Source organism: Hydra viridissima, unplaced genomic scaffold (assembly GCF_058129835.1).
Source record: "Hydra viridissima isolate aposymbiotic clone 2 unplaced genomic scaffold, HvirCarnegie_v1 scaffold_2, whole genome shotgun sequence".
NCBI classification, from domain to species: domain Eukaryota; kingdom Metazoa; phylum Cnidaria; class Hydrozoa; order Anthoathecata; family Hydridae; genus Hydra; species Hydra viridissima.
Window position 1 is genome coordinate 7,154,593 of NW_028324301.1, and position 18,589 is coordinate 7,173,181.

At 27.4% G+C, this 18,589-nt stretch overlaps 2 protein-coding genes across 3 annotated transcripts; one reads left to right on the forward strand and one right to left on the reverse strand.

Annotated features, from left to right (window-relative positions):
• The first annotated feature begins 239 nt into the window (after positions 1-239).
• On the forward strand, positions 240-17,644 carry LOC145191739 (F-BAR and double SH3 domains protein 2-like). 2 transcript variants are annotated; one of them, XM_090077526.1, is made up of 19 exons: positions 240-717; positions 1,255-1,352; positions 3,326-3,371; positions 5,798-5,865; positions 6,224-6,368; positions 6,996-7,058; positions 7,171-7,244; positions 7,578-7,641; positions 8,063-8,191; positions 8,326-8,448; positions 12,226-12,321; positions 12,466-12,612; positions 13,040-13,169; positions 13,275-13,397; positions 15,328-15,461; positions 15,821-15,901; positions 15,993-16,140; positions 16,473-16,684; positions 17,449-17,644. In XM_090077526.1, the coding sequence occupies exons 1-18, from the start codon at positions 685-687 to the stop codon at positions 16,670-16,672; spliced, it is 1,902 nt and encodes a 633-aa protein (XP_089933652.1). In that variant the 5' UTR covers positions 240-684; the 3' UTR covers positions 16,673-16,684; positions 17,449-17,644. The 2 variants fall into 2 exon arrangements, with proteins under 2 accessions (XP_089933652.1, XP_089933653.1); XM_090077527.1 differs by having other exon boundaries at positions 244-659.
• LOC149891723 (uncharacterized) lies at positions 10,086-10,980 on the reverse strand. Its single transcript, XM_090080429.1, has 3 exons — positions 10,696-10,980; positions 10,366-10,548; positions 10,086-10,252 (listed from the first exon to the last, which is right to left on the reverse strand). The coding sequence occupies exons 1-3, from the start codon at positions 10,943-10,945 to the stop codon at positions 10,086-10,088; spliced, it is 600 nt and encodes a 199-aa protein (XP_089936555.1). The 5' UTR covers positions 10,946-10,980.
• Positions 17,645-18,589: the final 945 nt, after the last annotated feature.

An 18,589-nucleotide genomic window follows, 5' to 3' on the forward strand; every position in this document is an offset into this window, starting at 1 on the left:
GGCAAAATACCCAGGTGCTGGTGCCCCCGGTGGTTCCCGTTTTGACAGCCATTGATGTGGATCATGTTTTAATATAATAAAAGAATACCTTCTTAAATTGTATTACGCATTTTCACTTTCCAATTAAAAAAAAAAATTATTCTGGCCCTGACAGAGTAACTGAACCAAAAACAAAACCCTTTAGTGAGCATGCGCTTATACAAATTAGATGAATATGAAAAAATAATCCGACAGAGGTTATATTTCCTTAAACAAAATTACTTGTAAACAACACCAAGCTAGAATATGAGAGCTGCGTATAGGTGTAAATTGAGCGGCACGATTTTTGTGTTTTTGTCAAAAATTGTTAAAGAATAAATTAATTTATTTCATGTAAACTAAAAGAAGAACAAGAAAACTATGGCCTACAGAAAAAGAAGTATTGAAATGCGAATATGAACGGTTGTGAGAAATTAATTCGAAACCAAAAGAGATTATGTTCTTATTGAGAAACAATTCTCGTTAATAGTTGCCTTTTAAAAGTAATTTAGATAATCAGTGTTGTATACAGCGAGATTACATAGCTGTATTACATATTTATTTACAGACTCCAAGAGTTGTGTTTTTATAAAGACACGTTTTAAACAATAGCTACCCTGGTCTATACATAACTACATAAAGTAAAAATTTTTATAATTGATAAATATGGCTAGTCCACCTATTCCAGCTCATAGAAAGGTAACTTAAACTTCTTGCTAAAACCTCAATTTTGACATAAGAAAAGTGTCTCACTCCATTATTAATATAGTAAAATCAGCTTCATGTTATATAGGTAACAAAAATTAATGCCCAAAATTGAATGCATAAAAAAAAATCCTCAAAAATTTCATTGCAAAGATCATTTTTCCAGGTTTATTATCTTTTCAATTCACTGATTTAATATGCTGATCTAAATAATATTACTTTATGCAAGAAATGCTTGTAACTCCATTTTAGATTTAAACACAATAAAATAGCATTCATATCTATAGATATTTTATTCCAGGAGGATTTTTTTCTTGTTGAGCTGTTGTGTGAGTATCTGGAATGGCTATACAATTAAATCCACCAAATGTACTTTTAAAGAATTTTTCTCAGAAAAAGAGAAACATTCTTTTTTTTCTTTTTTTTTCTTTTTTCTCTTCTCTTCTCATAGATGAAAAAATTGATCAATTCTTTATTATTGTTATTAATTTTTATCAGAGATAAAAAAACAATGCATCAATTCTTTTTTAGGTAAAATTGGTTACCGCTTTAAAAAGCAAATTGTCTGATCAAAGTGCTAAACTGCAAATTAAGCATCAAGTTGAAAATGATCTCCTTGAAGATATACGGTTAGTGTGAAACATTTATTTGGTTTTGTGATTATTTTTTTTTTTAGTTTTTAAATAAATATTGTAACTTTCAGTAAAAAAAACTTTTTCAAATTTATATATTTTTAAAGTTTGTTACTCAGTTTTCAAAGTTTATAGCAAAAAAAAAGAGGCATTTTAAAACAAAACTATGATTGACAGTTTTCAATCCAGGAGTTATAAGGAAACCTACTTTAATATTACAATAATTAATGTCTTTTTTCAGATCTCCCACTTTAAGCAAGGACCATATGTTTCAGATTGTAACAAGTGTTATGTTTTTTGTCTTTTGTAAAGATGGTGGTGTTAAAAAGAATGATTATTCCCATTTGGTCATACTTTTTGATCTTTATAATTAATAGGGTATATACGCAATAGTTATTTCCCTAATGGAATTTAGTATTGCACTTTTTCCGTATTGAAAAAAAGTTTAGTCATACATTTTAGTTATCACTTTTAACCACTCATTTGAAGTTGAAGTTGCTGAACTGGAGTGCAGAAATGCAAATAATTCACAGAACTTCAATAAAGTCTCACTCTGAGAGACTAGTTGACTTCTCCTTTATGACTGACCACCGTTTAGATGGTTTAAAGCTGATCTGCAGAGAAAACAAGAACTACTTTTAAGGAACATTTCCTGGTCCTTTAGAGTTTGCTTTTACAATAAGGTAATTAAGTTAGGGTCTCTTTTCACCAGTCACACTTCAGCTAAGTTCTCATGTACTAGGGCCATTGATGCCTTCTATCATAAAGGTAGTGGTGATCTGTCATGTAAGCCAGAAAGTGAAAGTGTTTCATAACTACTCCAAAAATCTTTTTAATTGCACCAAAGGGGTGGGCCTGAATAGCAGGAGAGAAATGACAAGAGTTTCCTGACATTTTCTCTAGGGCAACTCTGAATGTTACCATTTGTACATGAAAAATGCTAGCTTTTCTATATATTCTAATGTTGTCAATTATCTTCCTAATGTATGTAGGTACTTTTTTCACATCCCAGATCTTGGTATGTTTTATTACATCTTGAAGGGCTCTAAGCATGCAAGTTCAAATATGTCTTTTTAGACAACAATGGCATGCACCACCCTTTCTCTTTCTGAAAAAAAAAATGTAGAAAAGAAGTTAGTATTGACCAAGGAATGTGTCAATTGGCCTTCAAAAGAACAGTGCCTTATCTTGTGTTTTGACAAATTCAAAATTGATTATTTTTGATTATGCTGGTATAAATCAATTTGTCAGAAGGCCACTATTAACAGCTTACAAGCCCTTATATACTTTACAGACTATGCAGCATGGTGGAGCAAAAATTAATCAAGTTAGGTCAATGTATCCTTCAAAATATTATGCTACCATACCCTGAGTACAAAATGCTTTTAAAAGTGAGTATCTATGCAAGAAAATGATCTGACACACACATTCAATACTTCAAAACATTGGTTTCATTCCAATAATATTATAGACTGAATTGATATTTAAAAAAAATGTTTTTAATAAAAAAAACCATCCCAACCACTGAATTATGTGAGGTAGTGGAATGACTTGGTGTGCTAAACCATCTGAATGGCCTGCACAACTTGTAAATTCAATGCAGAGTTGTTTTAAAAGAAAAGGATGCTGTACTAAATACTAACATCTTCTTTTACTGCAAACCATATTTTTTTGATATCCATTATTATATGCGTTTTTTTTAATATTATTTAAAAAAGCTTTATTATTTATTTGAGCAATCAATATTTATGAGTTTAATAAAAGTGTTTTAATAAATCTGGAATAGAAAGTTATTTTTTTTGTCAAGAACCTAATCAATGTATCTTAAAGTATTAAAAATGATATATATTTTTTGCAAAACAAGATACCCTCCCTATATGCAATGTTCTCTATATCTGAATACTTTTAAACTATTTTTTATAAACACAGCTGTGTAGTATATTTACAAATTAACATTGTTTACTATATAGATCTTATACAAAACTTAGAGCAGCAGCTGAGAAAGAATATGCACAGGTAACTTAATATCAACAAAAATAAGTGACTATTAAGCCACTTATTTTTTTAATCTATTTTTGTGTACATTAAACAAATAAAATAGATTTTAAATTGAAAAAGCTTCATGCTATTTTTATAAATGTTTCATATGAAATATTCAAACTGATGGTATTTTCAATGTTTGTTAAACTATACTTAAGTACGTTCTGCATTATCTTTAATTGTAAAGTTTTACAAATATGACATATATCAATATGAAATATATCTTTAATTGTAAAGTTTATTTTGCTTATGTGCTTTTTTTTGTTTTTAAACTCTATGACATAAATACTTATTTGAGGCTTTGTAGAATTCCAATTATCAAGATGGATTGTAATAACAAAGCTGTCAGAATTGTGTCAGTATGGTTTCATGACTTAATTCTCTTTTCTACCAATAAAGACCTGTTTTACACTAAATTATTTTTGTCCATCAACTTAAAAATTTTATATATGTTAAATATTTTGTCAATATAGCACAAAAATAAAACATCATTCAAATGAATGTTGTTTTGGATTAATCACACTGTATTTTAATATATTTAAATATTAGAAATTCTATCCAAAATGTCTATTTAAATCCACTTTATGGGCTTGTCTAAGATGTCAAAGGTTGGAAGACCAATGACAATTTAGACAAGAAAAGTAAATTGCATTTACAGTTAAACATTGGGGTTTGATTTTTAACAAATAATAACAACAATACACAAACCTGCAAAAAAACAATCATTTAAAATTAATAAATCAAATTGAGAATAATTTACAAATTTTGACTTACAAAACAATAAAAAAATTCCAGAAAAAAATTGTGATACCTTGTATACCTTGTATGCCATTTTGTTTCAAACCTTCAAAAAATTGCGCAGAGTTGCAAATTGATTAAAATTGTTAATCTTACTTTTATAGCAAATTTTAAATAACAAATTTTAATGTATGAATATAAACTTGTCTTCTCAAAACCTTTGCTATTTTAAATGATGAGTTATCTATTTTAATAAACTTAAGGAAATTGGATTTTTTTATCTTAAAATGGCTGATATAGAAATTGTTATTTATTATTATTATTTGTAAAAATTTAAAAAGTAAAATAATTTAGAAAAAACAGCTTTATTATAAAATATTGTTGTTTTTCTTAACTATTTTACTTTATTTAGCCATTTTATTGTTTTTTTGGTTTTGTTATGAATAAGAAACAGCTTGATTAAAGTTATTAATGAGAAAAAATTTTTACATCAAATTCATCTTTTCTTTTGTAAAAGAAAACTGTTTCAATAAAGTAGGTAAAAGTAAATTTAGTTTAGTGGTGGTTGCTTATTTTAAGAATTTTAGTCTTTAAATAGACCTGGTTATCATCAATGTTTTTTTAGAATGCTCAAGTCAATTCAATATGCATTAAAATAACATTTGGTAGTTACATTGATTTCTTTTTTTTTTTTTTTTTTTGCACACAACAAACATCCTGAAAAATCATCTAAGCGTAAAAAAGTAGTAATGAAAATTTTACAAAAAAGCCAAAGCCATTAGTGCAGTCCATAAATAGAATTTGGAGCTCTGATGCATAATGGAATGGCATTTGACCGCACAGACTTTTTAGGATGAACATCAAATTCTTATTCCTCTTAAATAAATCCAAACAATCTTAGGAAATTAGAATTTTAATGAATTTTCAATCAATTTTTAGTAAACAGGATATCAATCTTACCAATATCTTTTTCATTTTAGCTACCAAGAAACTTAGCCTTTTCAGATACCTTTATCACTGATCCTGTTTATATAATATAATTTTGTAATTTGCAACATTAAGGTTCATTAAACATTTAAACTATTTTTTATTAAAGTTAGGATTTTAAAGCTAGGGTTTTAAAACTGTTTCAGTTTTGAGCAACTATTAAACTGAAATTTTTTTTCTATCCTCATATATCATTTTTTTCCATCCTTGCATATCTTTTTTTTCCATTCTCACATATCTTTTTTTCCATCCTAAATGAAGGCTTGATTATCAAGTGCCCTGGAAAAGATCTTAAAAAAATTTATTTACAGAAGATTTTCAATGTGACAAAAAATTAATCTTCAAAAGATTTGTGGTCAACTTTTATTTTAGTCTGTTGACATTCTTATTTGTGCAAACCATTGCAATACATGCAAGTGAATTTTATTATTCAACAATTTTAGCAAATCATACTAAATCTTATGATGAAATGGTATTAAAATAATCACAATTATAGGCCAGGAAACTAATTTCTTTGATTTACCTTAAATTGAATTAAATAGGAAAAACAAATTTTAATACATATTTGCGGATTTAATTTGTTACTGCAGTTTTATAAAACTCTTTAAGTGTCTTTAAGTAATTAACAATAAATTCACTTTACTTGAAACATTTTTTTCTTTGACATTTTTAAATAGGCTCTTCTGAAAATTACCTCTCAATTGTTAGCCAAAGTTCAACCCAAAGATGAAGAAGAAGAAAAAAAGTGAGTTTGTTACTACTGTGTTTGTTATTGTTATTATTGTTGTTGTTCAAATGTTGTTGTTGCTCAAATGCTCTTTTACGGTATTTTGATTTTTTGAATTGATTTTATTATCCAAAATCAATGCTTACAAACACCAGTGCTCAACATAAACAGTTCGGTGTGCTTTTCAACCTGCTATTAAATTTAATGACTTTTTAAAAAAAATTTCAAGAACTTTTTTGTTCATAAAAATGTGGTTTTTTAAATAGGTTTTTCATATGTAAGAATTTAATGCTCAAATATTTGTAAAGTTTTGTTAAAAATGTACATCAAATACTAACCCTAAATTGGTTTATCTTGACCTTTCTAATTTTGTTAGATTACCTGATGGTTTATGGCGCAAAGTTCTTAGAGAAACAGAAAATCTTGCTAACTCCAGAATGAAAATATCACAAACGATGATTACCAATGTAGCAGACAGTATTAAAAATTTAAAAAGTGAAAGACTTGTTACAATGAAGAAGGTTTGTTTTTACTTTCTTTGTAATAAAATACTTCTAAAAAAAGGTCTTACTTAAAGACTACAAGATTGTTAAGGTTAAGTGATTTGAAAATGAGATTTTTTTTGAAAGAGAGAAGTAGTATAGAATTTAACAGGTGGCAAATAAAATTTGTCAGTATAGTTAAGTTTTTTAAATATTGTTCTTAAATTTTTTTTGTTGAAAAAAGGATTTTACAAAATTTGAATAAAAAAAAAATTGTAATCAAATCTATTTTGGCTGTTTCATTCTACAATTGACTTTTTTATGGCTGCTTTACATTCGTTGATTCATTCAAAACTTTAAATTACTTTTAAATTACTGACAAAGTAGAAGGCAACAAAACCAATAAAATGCATTTAGAAAACTAGTAAAATGCATTTAGAAAACCAGTAAAATGCATTTAGAAAAGGGTTTTTTCAATGTGATTTTCAATAGTTCAAAATTAAGATGAGTATCATTTTAGAGACACAGAAAAAAAGCTAAAGTAACAGCCAACAGTTAAGTATAATTGAGAGGATGATTTAAATGGGTCCATGCTACAAATATCTTCAATTAAGGATAATAGTTGAAGCATGAGCAGTTTTAAATTACTTTCCTGTCTTCATTTAGAGTACTGTAATAGCAGAAAGAATTCATGAAGAACTACAAGCTTCAGCTGCTGAACTTATAAAAGTATCTTTTAAATATTTCTGTTTTTATATTATTTATTATTATCATTATTATATTAATTTCTTAATAGTCAGTAAATCATTATTGAGAAAATTTCTTTTTACTATAATATTAGAGTCAAAAAGCATACATGGAAGCAGAGAAGTTAACTTTGCAAGCCAAAGAGCAAGCTGCAGAAGCTCAAGAACGGTCTGAATGCTTTAATAATATTAAATGTTCATGTTAATTCTTAAATAATATTAGTATTTAACCTTAAAAAAAAATAAGCAGCTAAATTTAATTTTCTGCATAGTATTTATCATTTAACCCAATACTGAATACCAGCAAGATCTGTCATATTCTTTCTGAGAAAGAGAAAATTTTAGAAGCTTGACCTTTATAATACTAACAGTACATTTCACCAGCGTATAAAACTATTAACAAGTTGTTTGCAGAATAATCCAAAAAGTTGATAGTTTTTGCATTTCTGTGGCATATCATAAATAAGCATTCCGTTTATGATTTGAGAAAACAATTTTTTAGATTGAAAAAGGGTTCTGTTGGTATATTTTCTTCTCGAGCAAAGTTAGAGAAAACTTCTACTAAGGTAAAATTCACAATTTACAGTTTGATATCATGATAATTGTTATAACTACTAGGAAAAATGTAAAAACAACTTAGATATTACTTTAAATTGCATTTAAATGTTACCAGAGATATTTTTTTGGATCAATTTTTGCTTCCTATGAAAAACATTTGCTAGTTTTTTCTAATGAAAAGATCATTATTAACTTTGCAATATTGTTTTTATAAATAATAGTAAAACTTCTGGACAAACAATTAACCCGTTTTTAGATAAATAATTAAAAGACCAAGTCATTAGTATACTTTTGTTGCTTTGGATATTAAAGATATAAAAATAAATAACAGAGATAAAAGTTATTTCTTATCTCTGTTATTTATTTTTTGCATTAACAGTTAGTTTGTAATTCAATCATTTTTTAATAATGTTGTATTTCTCTCTGTAGGCTAATGAAAAATCAGAAGTCTCTGAAAAACGATCAACAGTTGCTCGCAATGAGTACCTTCTAATGCTAGCTGCTATCAATGCTGAACAACATAAGTACTACTCAAGTGATTTACCAGGACTAATAGCTGTATATATATATATATGTTTATATATGTATATATATTTGTGTTTTGTAATTTTTCATTATAAGGTTAGAGATATATGTAAAGAAACTGTTTTTACTATATGATTGTTAAGTTATTTATCAAAAATTAATTTCAGATGCAAGATGGTAACATTTATGATAATTTTCGTAACTTTTATACTATAATAACAAGCGCTGAGATTGATGCATGCAATCAGAACCTTCTTAATTTACGCAAGCTGGAAGAAGAAGTGTCTCAGGTGTATTTTTGTACACAGGATTCTTTTTTCTAAAAAGTAATTTAAAGTATCTTATATATAGGGTAAATTGGCCAACTAGTAGGCTGATAAATGTTTTGCTCATTTCTTATGTAATAATGTGCAGATAACAATTTTTTTTTAAGTTAATAACCAACCTAATCAGCCCTATCTGTCAATAGTTAATAAGCTTTGACACAGAAAGCAACTGTTATTATTTTTAACAAAAATGGTGTTTTTTTTTTTAATTAGTGCAGTCTTATTACAATTTTTTAATTTTGATAGATATGCCTCGCAGTTAAATGATGTTATTGCATTGGTTATTATAAAAGGTCTTTAGTTAAAATGTTATTATGCGTAAGGTAATGATATAGCTAATTAGTAATTTAACTTTATGTCATTCACTTTATATTGTCAATTATGATAGAAAAATCACAAATATCACTCCAACTTTAATGAAAAACTTCTTTAGGGTCATTCCATATGAAATCATCCAGACCATGACACCCTTATGTCTCAGAATTTGTTCATTTTTACCTCACTTACAGTCCATATTAAAAAAATAATAACTGCGAAACTTTTAGTTAAAAATACACATGGGTTCCAGAGATATTGTCAGTTAAAATAATGCTGACTCAGCATTTTAGTGATTTTCTGAAGCGACTACAAAGCAACTTTGACATATAGTATCTTTATAATGGCTTGGGGAAATTTCCTAAAATTTGGTACCCCAATAGATTTTTACTTGCAGAATCCAAAATGAGCACTGTCAAGACTCCATTGTCTCAGGAAATGCCTCGTTTATCCAATTTTGTTCAAAATTATTGACTTGTAAATTCATGATTTTTGGAGGTAAAATGAAGGCTGTGGCCCAAAATCCCGAATAAAAAGTTTAACTGTATATCATTATTTTATCTTAGGTCTACTGAAAAAAATTAGATTCATCAATTGTCTCTCTAATACTTGATCAAAATTTGCGTTTTAAAATTGTGTCTTTATAGAAAAATTTAAATTTTGTAACGAAAGCAAGTAAAATGTTTTTTAAAACATTTATTTGAATAAAACATCAAATAGTGTTATTTATTGACTAGTTTAGGATGTTTATAGTCATAGGCCAAGGGAGGGCCAGCAGGCCTCTGACCAGTTCTCCCCCCCCCCCCCCCCATCTCCCTGGATTTTTTTTTTTTTTTTTAATGCATTAAATGATATAATAATAAATAATTATTAAAATTCAATTTAAAGCATTATTTTTTTTTAGTTTAAGTTTGAGAAACTATTTTTTTCATTATTTACCTCTTATTTTAAAGTAAGCACAGTAAACTAATATCTTTTCACGATTTTAAAAATCATAAATTTTAAAACCAAAAATATTGAAATGTTTTTTAAAACATTTTAACAATCAATATCTTTATAGTATTATTTAGTAGATTAATACTAATATAGTGATTGACATAATAAGGTGGACAGTAGGATTTATTTAAACGCTACTCAGCCTTCCATCCAAGGATTTGAAAAAAAGAAAGACAAATTCTAAATCCAAAATAGGTAAATAAAATTACAACAAAGTTATTTTAAATGTATTTATCTATTTATTTTTGTAACCAACTGCTTATATTCTCTAAATCTAAATCAGATATGTTTTACATACAATCTGATATTGTTGTGGGTGTAGAATTTAGACATATAACTTCAGAATTGAGCACCCAACACTTGTCATTTCTCATTGGCCAAAAGAAGTTTTTACCTGGTCCATGTGGATGCATGAATCTGACTTTTATATCAAGCTCACTTACATCTTCAGCAATCACTACCCACCAAAATCCGTCATAAAACCATGCAATATAATCCTTTTTTTTTTAATGTTTAATGAAATCTCTTTATTATGTTTGCTTTTTGGAATGATATCAAATATTTCAATACATGTATCAATACTTGTTTTTTTATGACTTATAGTGTTTGAGGTTATTGGAATAAAATGATATGTCCTTGTGCCAGGAACTGTTCTTCCACCTAAATATTTACTGCAGAATTTCCAACCTGGGGTTACATAAACATTATTTTGTTGCAAAAATTTCGCCAAGTCTAGGGAAATCTTTATATAACCTAAGAAACAAATTTAGTTTTAAGTTTTTAAAATAATTGAAAATATAAAATTTTTTACAAATAATAAAATGTTTTTCTTTTATTTTAATTTCCATATAAACTCTGTTGTAATTAATGTTAGATTATCTTTTATAGCAATTTTTTTACTTTCCATGTGTGTTCCAAAAGGATTGCAACACTTTGTAATTTTTCTCTCAAAATATTTTCCATAGAATTGCTCATGATAACAACATATAACTCTTATTGAACAATATTTTTCCTTTAAATTTGCTCGCCATATTATTACTTCTTGTTTTTCACAAGAAAGATCTTTGAATTGAACAAAACCTTGTTTTCTAGAAAATCCAGTTTTGTGGCAATGAATGTTAAGACTTTTTCCAATTTCACATTTCTCCATGTTAAATATGTTTTTTATTTATAATACCAACTGCTAAAAAAATACAAAAACAATAAAATTCACAATCATTTTTAAAAAATACAAACAAGGAAAGTGCAACCTTTAAAAAGAACAAAACAAAACATTTGCTTGTTTTTGATATGATAAGAGGTAAGCATTCACCGATTTGAATTGAAATAATAAAAAATAGTTTCTCAAACTTAAACTAAAAAAAAATTATGCTTTAAATTGAATTTTAATAATTATTTATTATTATATCATTTAATGCATTAAAAAAAAAAAAAAAAATCCAGGGAGATGGGGGGGGGGGGGGGAGAACTGGTCAGAGGCCTGCTGGCCCTCCCTTGGCCTATGACTATAAACATCCTAAACTAGTCAATAAATAACACTATTTGATGTTTTATTCAAATAAATGTTTTAAAAAACATTTTACTTGCTTTCGTTACAAAATTTAAATTTTTCTATAAAGACACAATTTTAAAACGCAAATTTTGATCAAGTATTAGAGAGACAATTGATGAATCTAATTTTTTTCAGTAGACCTAAGATAAAATAATGATATACAGTTAAACTTTTTATTCGGGATTTTGGGCCACAGCCTTCATTTTACCTCCAAAAATCATGAATTTACAAGTCAATAATTTTGAACAAAATTGGATAAACGAGGCATTTCCTGAGACAATGGAGTCTTGACAGTGCTCATTTTGGATTCTGCAAGTAAAAATCTATTGGGGTACCAAATTTTAGGAAATTTCCCCAAGCCATTATAAAGATACTATATGTCAAAGTTGCTTTGTAGTCGCTTCAGAAAATCACTAAAATGCTGAGTCAGCATTATTTTAACTGACAATATCTCTGGAACCCATGTGTATTTTTAACTAAAAGTTTTGCAGTTATTATTTTTTTAATATGGACTGTAAGTGAGGTAAAAATGAATAAATTCTGAGATGTAAGGGTGTCAAAAATTTTTTTTTTTGGATGATTTCATATGGAATTACCCATTAACATGTATAAAAAACACAGCTGTCATGTAATAAGCACAAGTGTTCCAAAATAAAGTTCTACTTGGTGAATTGTACTGAAAATTTATCGGGTGTTACCCAATAAACTTCACTGTTATAAAAAAATTTAGAAGTGGGCATTAATTGTTTGCGGCCACTAATAGGTCAGTTTACCCTTTATTCTCCTAATACATATAAACTCACAATACTGTGCATACACACATAATCTAAATTTTTATAGTTTTTCTATAACTAACAAAAATATTTTACTACTTTTAGCTTAATAGAGCCTATGCATTAGAATGTTTCCACAAAAAGAACACTGTTTTCTCACAGTATGATAGCTACTCCTTTAAACCTGTTTCTGGTGACAAGGTTTGGTATTTGGTTTATTGTGTTTGTTTATATGTAAGGTTTAACAATGTATTAGTTTTAGGTTGTTGCTTTTTTTTCAATTTATAAAAGATAAATTTGCACTATTGTATTGATTTAACAGTCTAAAAAATTTCTTATATTTAGATATCAACCATTAGTTTAGAATATGGTGCTGGAGCTGTTCTTGATAAAGAGGCAAGAAAATGGACTCTTAGATTTGCCAGGGAACAAAAAATGATTAAAAAAAAGCAGAGAGAACTTTCTCGCCTTTCAGATAATAAAAGTGAATCAGTAAGTACTTTTGTATATTGCACACTTACTGTATTTTTAAAGGTGTATTTGACTGCTTTTTTAATGCAAAGGTTTATCTATATTTGCTAAATGAACATACTATTTATGTAAATACATACATGTGTATTTTCTATACTTGAATATTTTTGTCTCCTGAAAAAATCTTTTTATAATGAATTATTTATTGAATTTAATATAAAAGTTCAGAATAAATTTTTTACACAATATTTTTGATATAAAAACTATTGAAACTGTACTCTGCTCTATTTTTTCCACCAATAGGAAGATTTTTTTTAAAGAGTAATATAAGAAAACTTCATTCAAAACTCGGTTATACGCTGACTTTTGACACTAGTATTTACAACAAGTGTTGCATTCTGCTGTGGGTAGAATTTAAATTTATTTGATTTTACAATTTTTGTTGTAGACAGCTGAAAATCCTGAAGCTTTAAAAACTAGAGAACAAAATATAGAATCATTAGTTGAAGAAATTCGACACCTTGAAGTGCTCAGAGTAAAGGCAGAGGGTAGAATCCAATCAATGAGACTTGCTGGAGGTTGGATATATTTATGTCTTAGTTTTTATGCCTTAGAAATAATTATATTTACTTACTTTACTCAACATTGCACTGATATTTGGGCTATTATTTGACATATTTTAGTTAATGTGGATGAGTGGCTCCAAGGTGCATTATCTGAAAAACAATATGGCGATGACGATGATAATGATGATAATGATAATGATAATGATAACGACGATAATGAAATTAGTAGTAGTAATCAAGGTAAATGAATTTTTTAAAAAATTCTTAAGGATGATTTTTGTTAAAAGTATATTGTATACTATGAATAGAGTTTTTTAAAATTGACTCAATCAGTTGAAACAAATGAAACAAAAATATTTGAAAGATTAATGTAAGTAAATTAATTACAGACTAAAATTATAATTTTTTAAATTTATCAATAGATTTTTTTTAATCTATTTAATATGTATAACTGACCCTAAGATATATATAGAGACATTTTTTTGGCTCAAGCTCTGTGCCTGGCTTGTACCATACTTAAACTTGATTGAAGAAAATATTTTCATTTTGTTTCCATTTGACCTAATTACATCACACCAAAATGGTTGTGGTTTATTTGCATTACTATTAGCATAGTTCAATTGCTGAACTTTATTCATCTTACTTTATAAGGGTTTTTTTCAGTGCAATAATGTCCTGGTAACCACTTGTATTCTTTGGCATCCACTGCAATTTTTGTTGTAGCAATCTTTAGAAAGCTTTGACTTTTCATTTTATAGCATTTCTTTATTTTGTATTGAGTCAATTGAAAAGAAATTGATGATGGTATTGATTGTTAACATGGTCTTTACTTTTATTACCTTCATAAAACACTTTCATAATTCTCATATTGTTATGTTTGCAAATCAAGAAAGTAAATTGAAAAGCTGAGATTTACTAAATCTATCTTGTGTAAAAGGTTCTTAAAACATAAGCATACAAAAAAACTCATTAACAAATTTTTGTCTTTATCTAAAAAGATTCATCATAAGCACTTACAAAAAAGCTTTTTTTAGAAGCATTTGCTAGGAAGTTGAAAACAAAAATTTTAAAAATTATGGAGTAAAGCCTTTTTGCTGTTACTGTGTGAATTTTGAAAGAATTCCTTTTGTTCACTTTGAAAGTTTTGATAAAACCTCATCATATAGTAAATTTTTGAAATGTTTAGGTTAGAGTTAGGACTATTGTAATTGTAATGAAAACAATAACAGTAACAATAATTATTGTTATTGTATTAACTTAATTTAGAAACAATAACAATACTTGTGTTTACAACTATTGTAATTCTGTAATACAATAACAATAAATATTGTATTGTAATTCATCTTATAAAACAATAAAAATATCTGAAAAAAAAAAAGTATTGTAATAACCCACTACAATAACAATAAATATTGTATTGTAATTCGTCTTTGTAATACAATAACAATATATTGCTATTGCAATAAAAAAAATTATTTTGTTGTCAAAATTTAATAAATGTTTTAATAGTCCAATTACCAACTATATACCCTTGTACCCTTGAAATAGGGTACAACTAATATTTAATGATTGATTCTATTTTACTGAAACATAATGGGAGGGGGAAGGGGTGCCAGAATGGTAAATTGGGGAACTTTAAATATTGAAAATCAAAGTTAAAGGGATCAAAAAAAAGGAAACCACCTTTTTTCTCCAAATGAAAGGGATTCGGCAGACCTAAGACAGCGGTTCAACATAAAATATGTCCTGAGAAATAAAAGATATCAAAAATAACAGTAAGTTCGTCAGAGATGAATATAAATACGTTAAAATATGTTAGCTTTTCTACTTTAATGTAAAGTAATACACTACAATAATTATTGTAATTGTTTTTATCAAAACAATACAATAGTTATTGTAATTTTATTTCATTAAAACAATACAATACAATAGTTCTCGAATTTTATTGTATTGTTAGAAAAAAAAACAATACAATACTTATTGTAATTGTTTTTCATCACAGCAATACAATACAAAAATAATATTTTTTTTATTGTTTCTGTAATATTACAATACAATATTATTGTATTGTAATGTGTAATTGTATTTAATTTTTACAATTACAATTACAATAGTCCTAACTCTAGTTTAGGTTAAGAAATAATAATTACAAAAATTTGATTCTTTATAGATGACTTTGATGATGAGTTTTCAGAGGAAAACAAAGATATACCTGTTATTTCTGAAGATTCTGTATCTATTGCATCATCGATTGATCGTCAGAAAATTTTTGTTACGCCTGCACTTGCCATATATACATTTCAGGTATTAATATGTGTGTATGTTTAGCTTAATTGTGTATATGTTCAGTGTTTAAGGTTTCAAAATAGTAAAATAAGTTTTTTTCTTTCAAAGCATCATAAAAAGCACACATGATGCAGACATTTTTCTTTTTTTTTGCATCACAGAAAAAGCTGGGATTTGAATTTATTTAATTTGATCACTTTTACAATCTGAGTACCAAGCACATAAACATATTCTAATTAAAAAAAAAAAAGCTGCAGATTGATGTTAAATGAGGATAAATTTGATGCAGTTAAATTATTAGTTTTCTATAGTTTGATCATTTCCCTTTTAATTGCAAAAATTTCGAGCCATGAAGTGCCATCACACTTTGGTTTTAGGCCTCATCTCATGAAGAAATTTCAATAACCAGTGGTGAAGAGATTGAAATAATAGAGTATGAAGGTGACGGCTGGTGTAAGGTAAATTTTTTTTTTTCGGATGTATAAAACGAAAAATAATATAGTAATAGAGTTACAAAATCAATTAGTAGGACTGTCTCCTTTCGTTTAGGTGCGTAATAAGTTAGGACAAATCGGATATGTTCCAGAAGCATACATTGAATTAAAAGAAAATGCCAGTCGTAGCGGTAGTTTTCGTCAAGAATCCTCAACAGGTGATATGCAATCTACTGCTATTCAACCTGAAAAAGAAAGCTTCGGTACGATGAATTTGTTTTCACATTTCATATGAGGTTAAGATAAATCGAATTTTCTAGAATTAAAATCTCTGTTTATGCGTTGGAAACAGCAAAGATTTTAATCGGCATTTTTCTTATCGGAAAAATTCTTATATTCACACATAAATTTGTTTTTTAAAAGTTGTTTTAAAAATATTGTTGTTTTAAGTTCGATTTATTTCAAATGACTGGCTTCTTTATTCTTTATTATTTAATATTTACGGAAAAACAAAACACCGATACTTAGTTTTTTTCATTTCCGTCTATTTTTCTTCTTTTTTTTTATTAGTGTTGCTCGGTTTTTATCGTTTTAGTATGTTACGCAAGAGCTTTATACGATTACGATGCTTGCGAAGACGAAGAGCTCTCATTTAAAGAAGGTGACGTCATTGGAGTTGTAAGCAAGGTTGTCGACGACGATGATGGATGGTGGATGGGTATTTATGAAGATCGTAAAGGTGTTTTCCCAAATATTGTTGTTGAAGTTGTCGATAATGGTTTAGAGTATAGTTGACGCTTCAATGAAGTTAGTTTTTTTTTTTTGCTGTTTTTTTTGTTTTTTAAACTAACGATTTTATTCTTTCGTAAAATTCTTTTTATGGTATAAAAATTATTCCCTACATTCATTAGTATTGGGCGGGGGGGAGGGGGCATGCTTAATCATTACTCCCTCCGTCTCATATAGTGGAGGTTGATGAACTTAAATTGTCCTGCAGTAAATGTAACAAATTAAAATATCGAACGCAACATTTATTAGTTAAAAAATACCTATAATTAAAACGAGTGAAAAATTACTTCTAATTATAACTTGAAAACTTCAATAATTTTGTTGCCGCGTTTTAAACTTGTAGGTAGGATCCATTGGCTGCGAAGCTTTTTTTCTCTTAATGCATCAAGAACAATCGCAACTCGATCTTTGCTTAATAACTTTCTTTTCTTCATCTTACTTTTACAATGGGTTGATATTCAACTGAAATACAACCAATCGTTTCGATTAATGTATGAAATTTGAAAAATAATTCGCAATACCAGGATTAAGTAAAAAAGTTGACAGATGCGTCAAAAAAAACGAAAGATGTCATAGAACATTGATTTCGATTAAAGGCTTCACAATTTTGCGATTTAACAACTTTCGGCTCCATTCGCTTACAATTCCTGTTTTAATATTCCCTTGCGACAATCTTAGGGGACAGAGGGAAAAATATTCAGTATTTGATATTGTTTTTTAATTATGTTCTGGTTGTTGGCTAATTATGGGAGAAAGATTTTAGTTTTTTAATTTGATTTTAGCTTCATTTGCTCAGTCTGCTCCGCATTCCACAAAGAAAGATGGAGTTTTTTTTATGAAAGTTCATCGTGTTCATGTTTCGTGTTCGTGTTTCGTATTAAATGTTTCGTACTTAGTTACGTGTAAATTTTTATTGCTATTATCGATTGTAAATTTGAATTTTTTTTTTTTTTTTATAAATACACTTCTTTTTACAAAGCAACGTTTTTTCGTTCAGGATTTTTTAAATTGTTTTAAGAAAACGATAAGCGCTCTTTCTTTTCATTTTCGAATAGTCTTATCAGATTTATTACAATGGCTTAAAATTAAAAAGATTGTTTTGTTATAAAGAAAAGAAAAGAAAAGCTCAGAAAAAAAGTTAAACATCTGAATAACAAAGCATAGAATTCCTTAAGCTCGACCCCATAATCAAACGGGGGGTGGGGGTGGGGGGTGTTTTCGACATTTTCAGTTTTGAATGTTTTATTCACATGTTGATGCTTTTTAAAGTTGTTCGCCATTTTTTTGGAAGTCTGGTAGCTATTTTATATTTATATATATATATATATATATATATATATATATATATATATATATATATATATATATATATATATATATATATATATATATATATATATATATATATATATAGGGGAAAGGTGCCTATGATGGCATTCTTAACTTTAACGTTTCTCTGAGTCATTACCTGAAGACTTTAAAAATAATTTTTGACATGGGTGTATTCCCTCTAGCATGCAGAATAATAATGAACCTCAGAATTTTTACTATTTTGCTTTTTTATAAGTTTATACCATTAAAAAAAAATACAAGTATGCCATCATAGGCAACTAACTGCTCCTATGATGGCACACTAAAGAAATTAGACAAACAAGAATTTTTTTTGTTTTTTGTTAATGGAAACACAACTTATCAAAAAACAAAATTAAAAATAAATATTTGTTCTATAAGCATAGTTCACATACAAATTTTTCTACTTCTATTTATGCCTGCACATAAACAATGACACCAAGATCTGCATTTTTGACAACAAATCCAAATGGTTCTTTAGAGCAAGACAGCGAATAAAGTTCATAATACAAAAATGCTGTATCAGATTCGAAATCCATTTTATTATTACTTCCTTTAATCTTCTCATTGCAG

Bases quoted from the DNA above. Each gene is read 5' to 3' on its own strand.
- LOC145191739 (XM_090077526.1), top strand. From the start codon at position 685: ATGGCTAGTCCACCTATTCCAGCTCATAGAAAG. The intron at 6,369-6,995 runs GTTTGTTTTTAC...GTCTTCATTTAG, and splicing joins GACTTGTTACAATGAAGAAG to AGTACTGTAATAGCAGAAAG. The intron at 13,398-15,327 runs GTAAATGAATTT...GATTCTTTATAG, and splicing joins AATTAGTAGTAGTAATCAAG to ATGACTTTGATGATGAGTTT.
- LOC149891723 (XM_090080429.1), bottom strand. From the start codon at position 10,945: ATGGAGAAATGTGAAATTGGAAAAAGTCTTAACATTCATTGCCACAAA. The intron at 10,549-10,695 runs GTAAAAAAATTG...TTTGTTTCTTAG, and splicing joins TTTTGGAACACACATGGAAA to GTTATATAAAGATTTCCCTA. The intron at 10,253-10,365 runs GTATTGAAATAT...TTTGGTGGGTAG, and splicing joins AAAAACAAGTATTGATACAT to TGATTGCTGAAGATGTAAGT.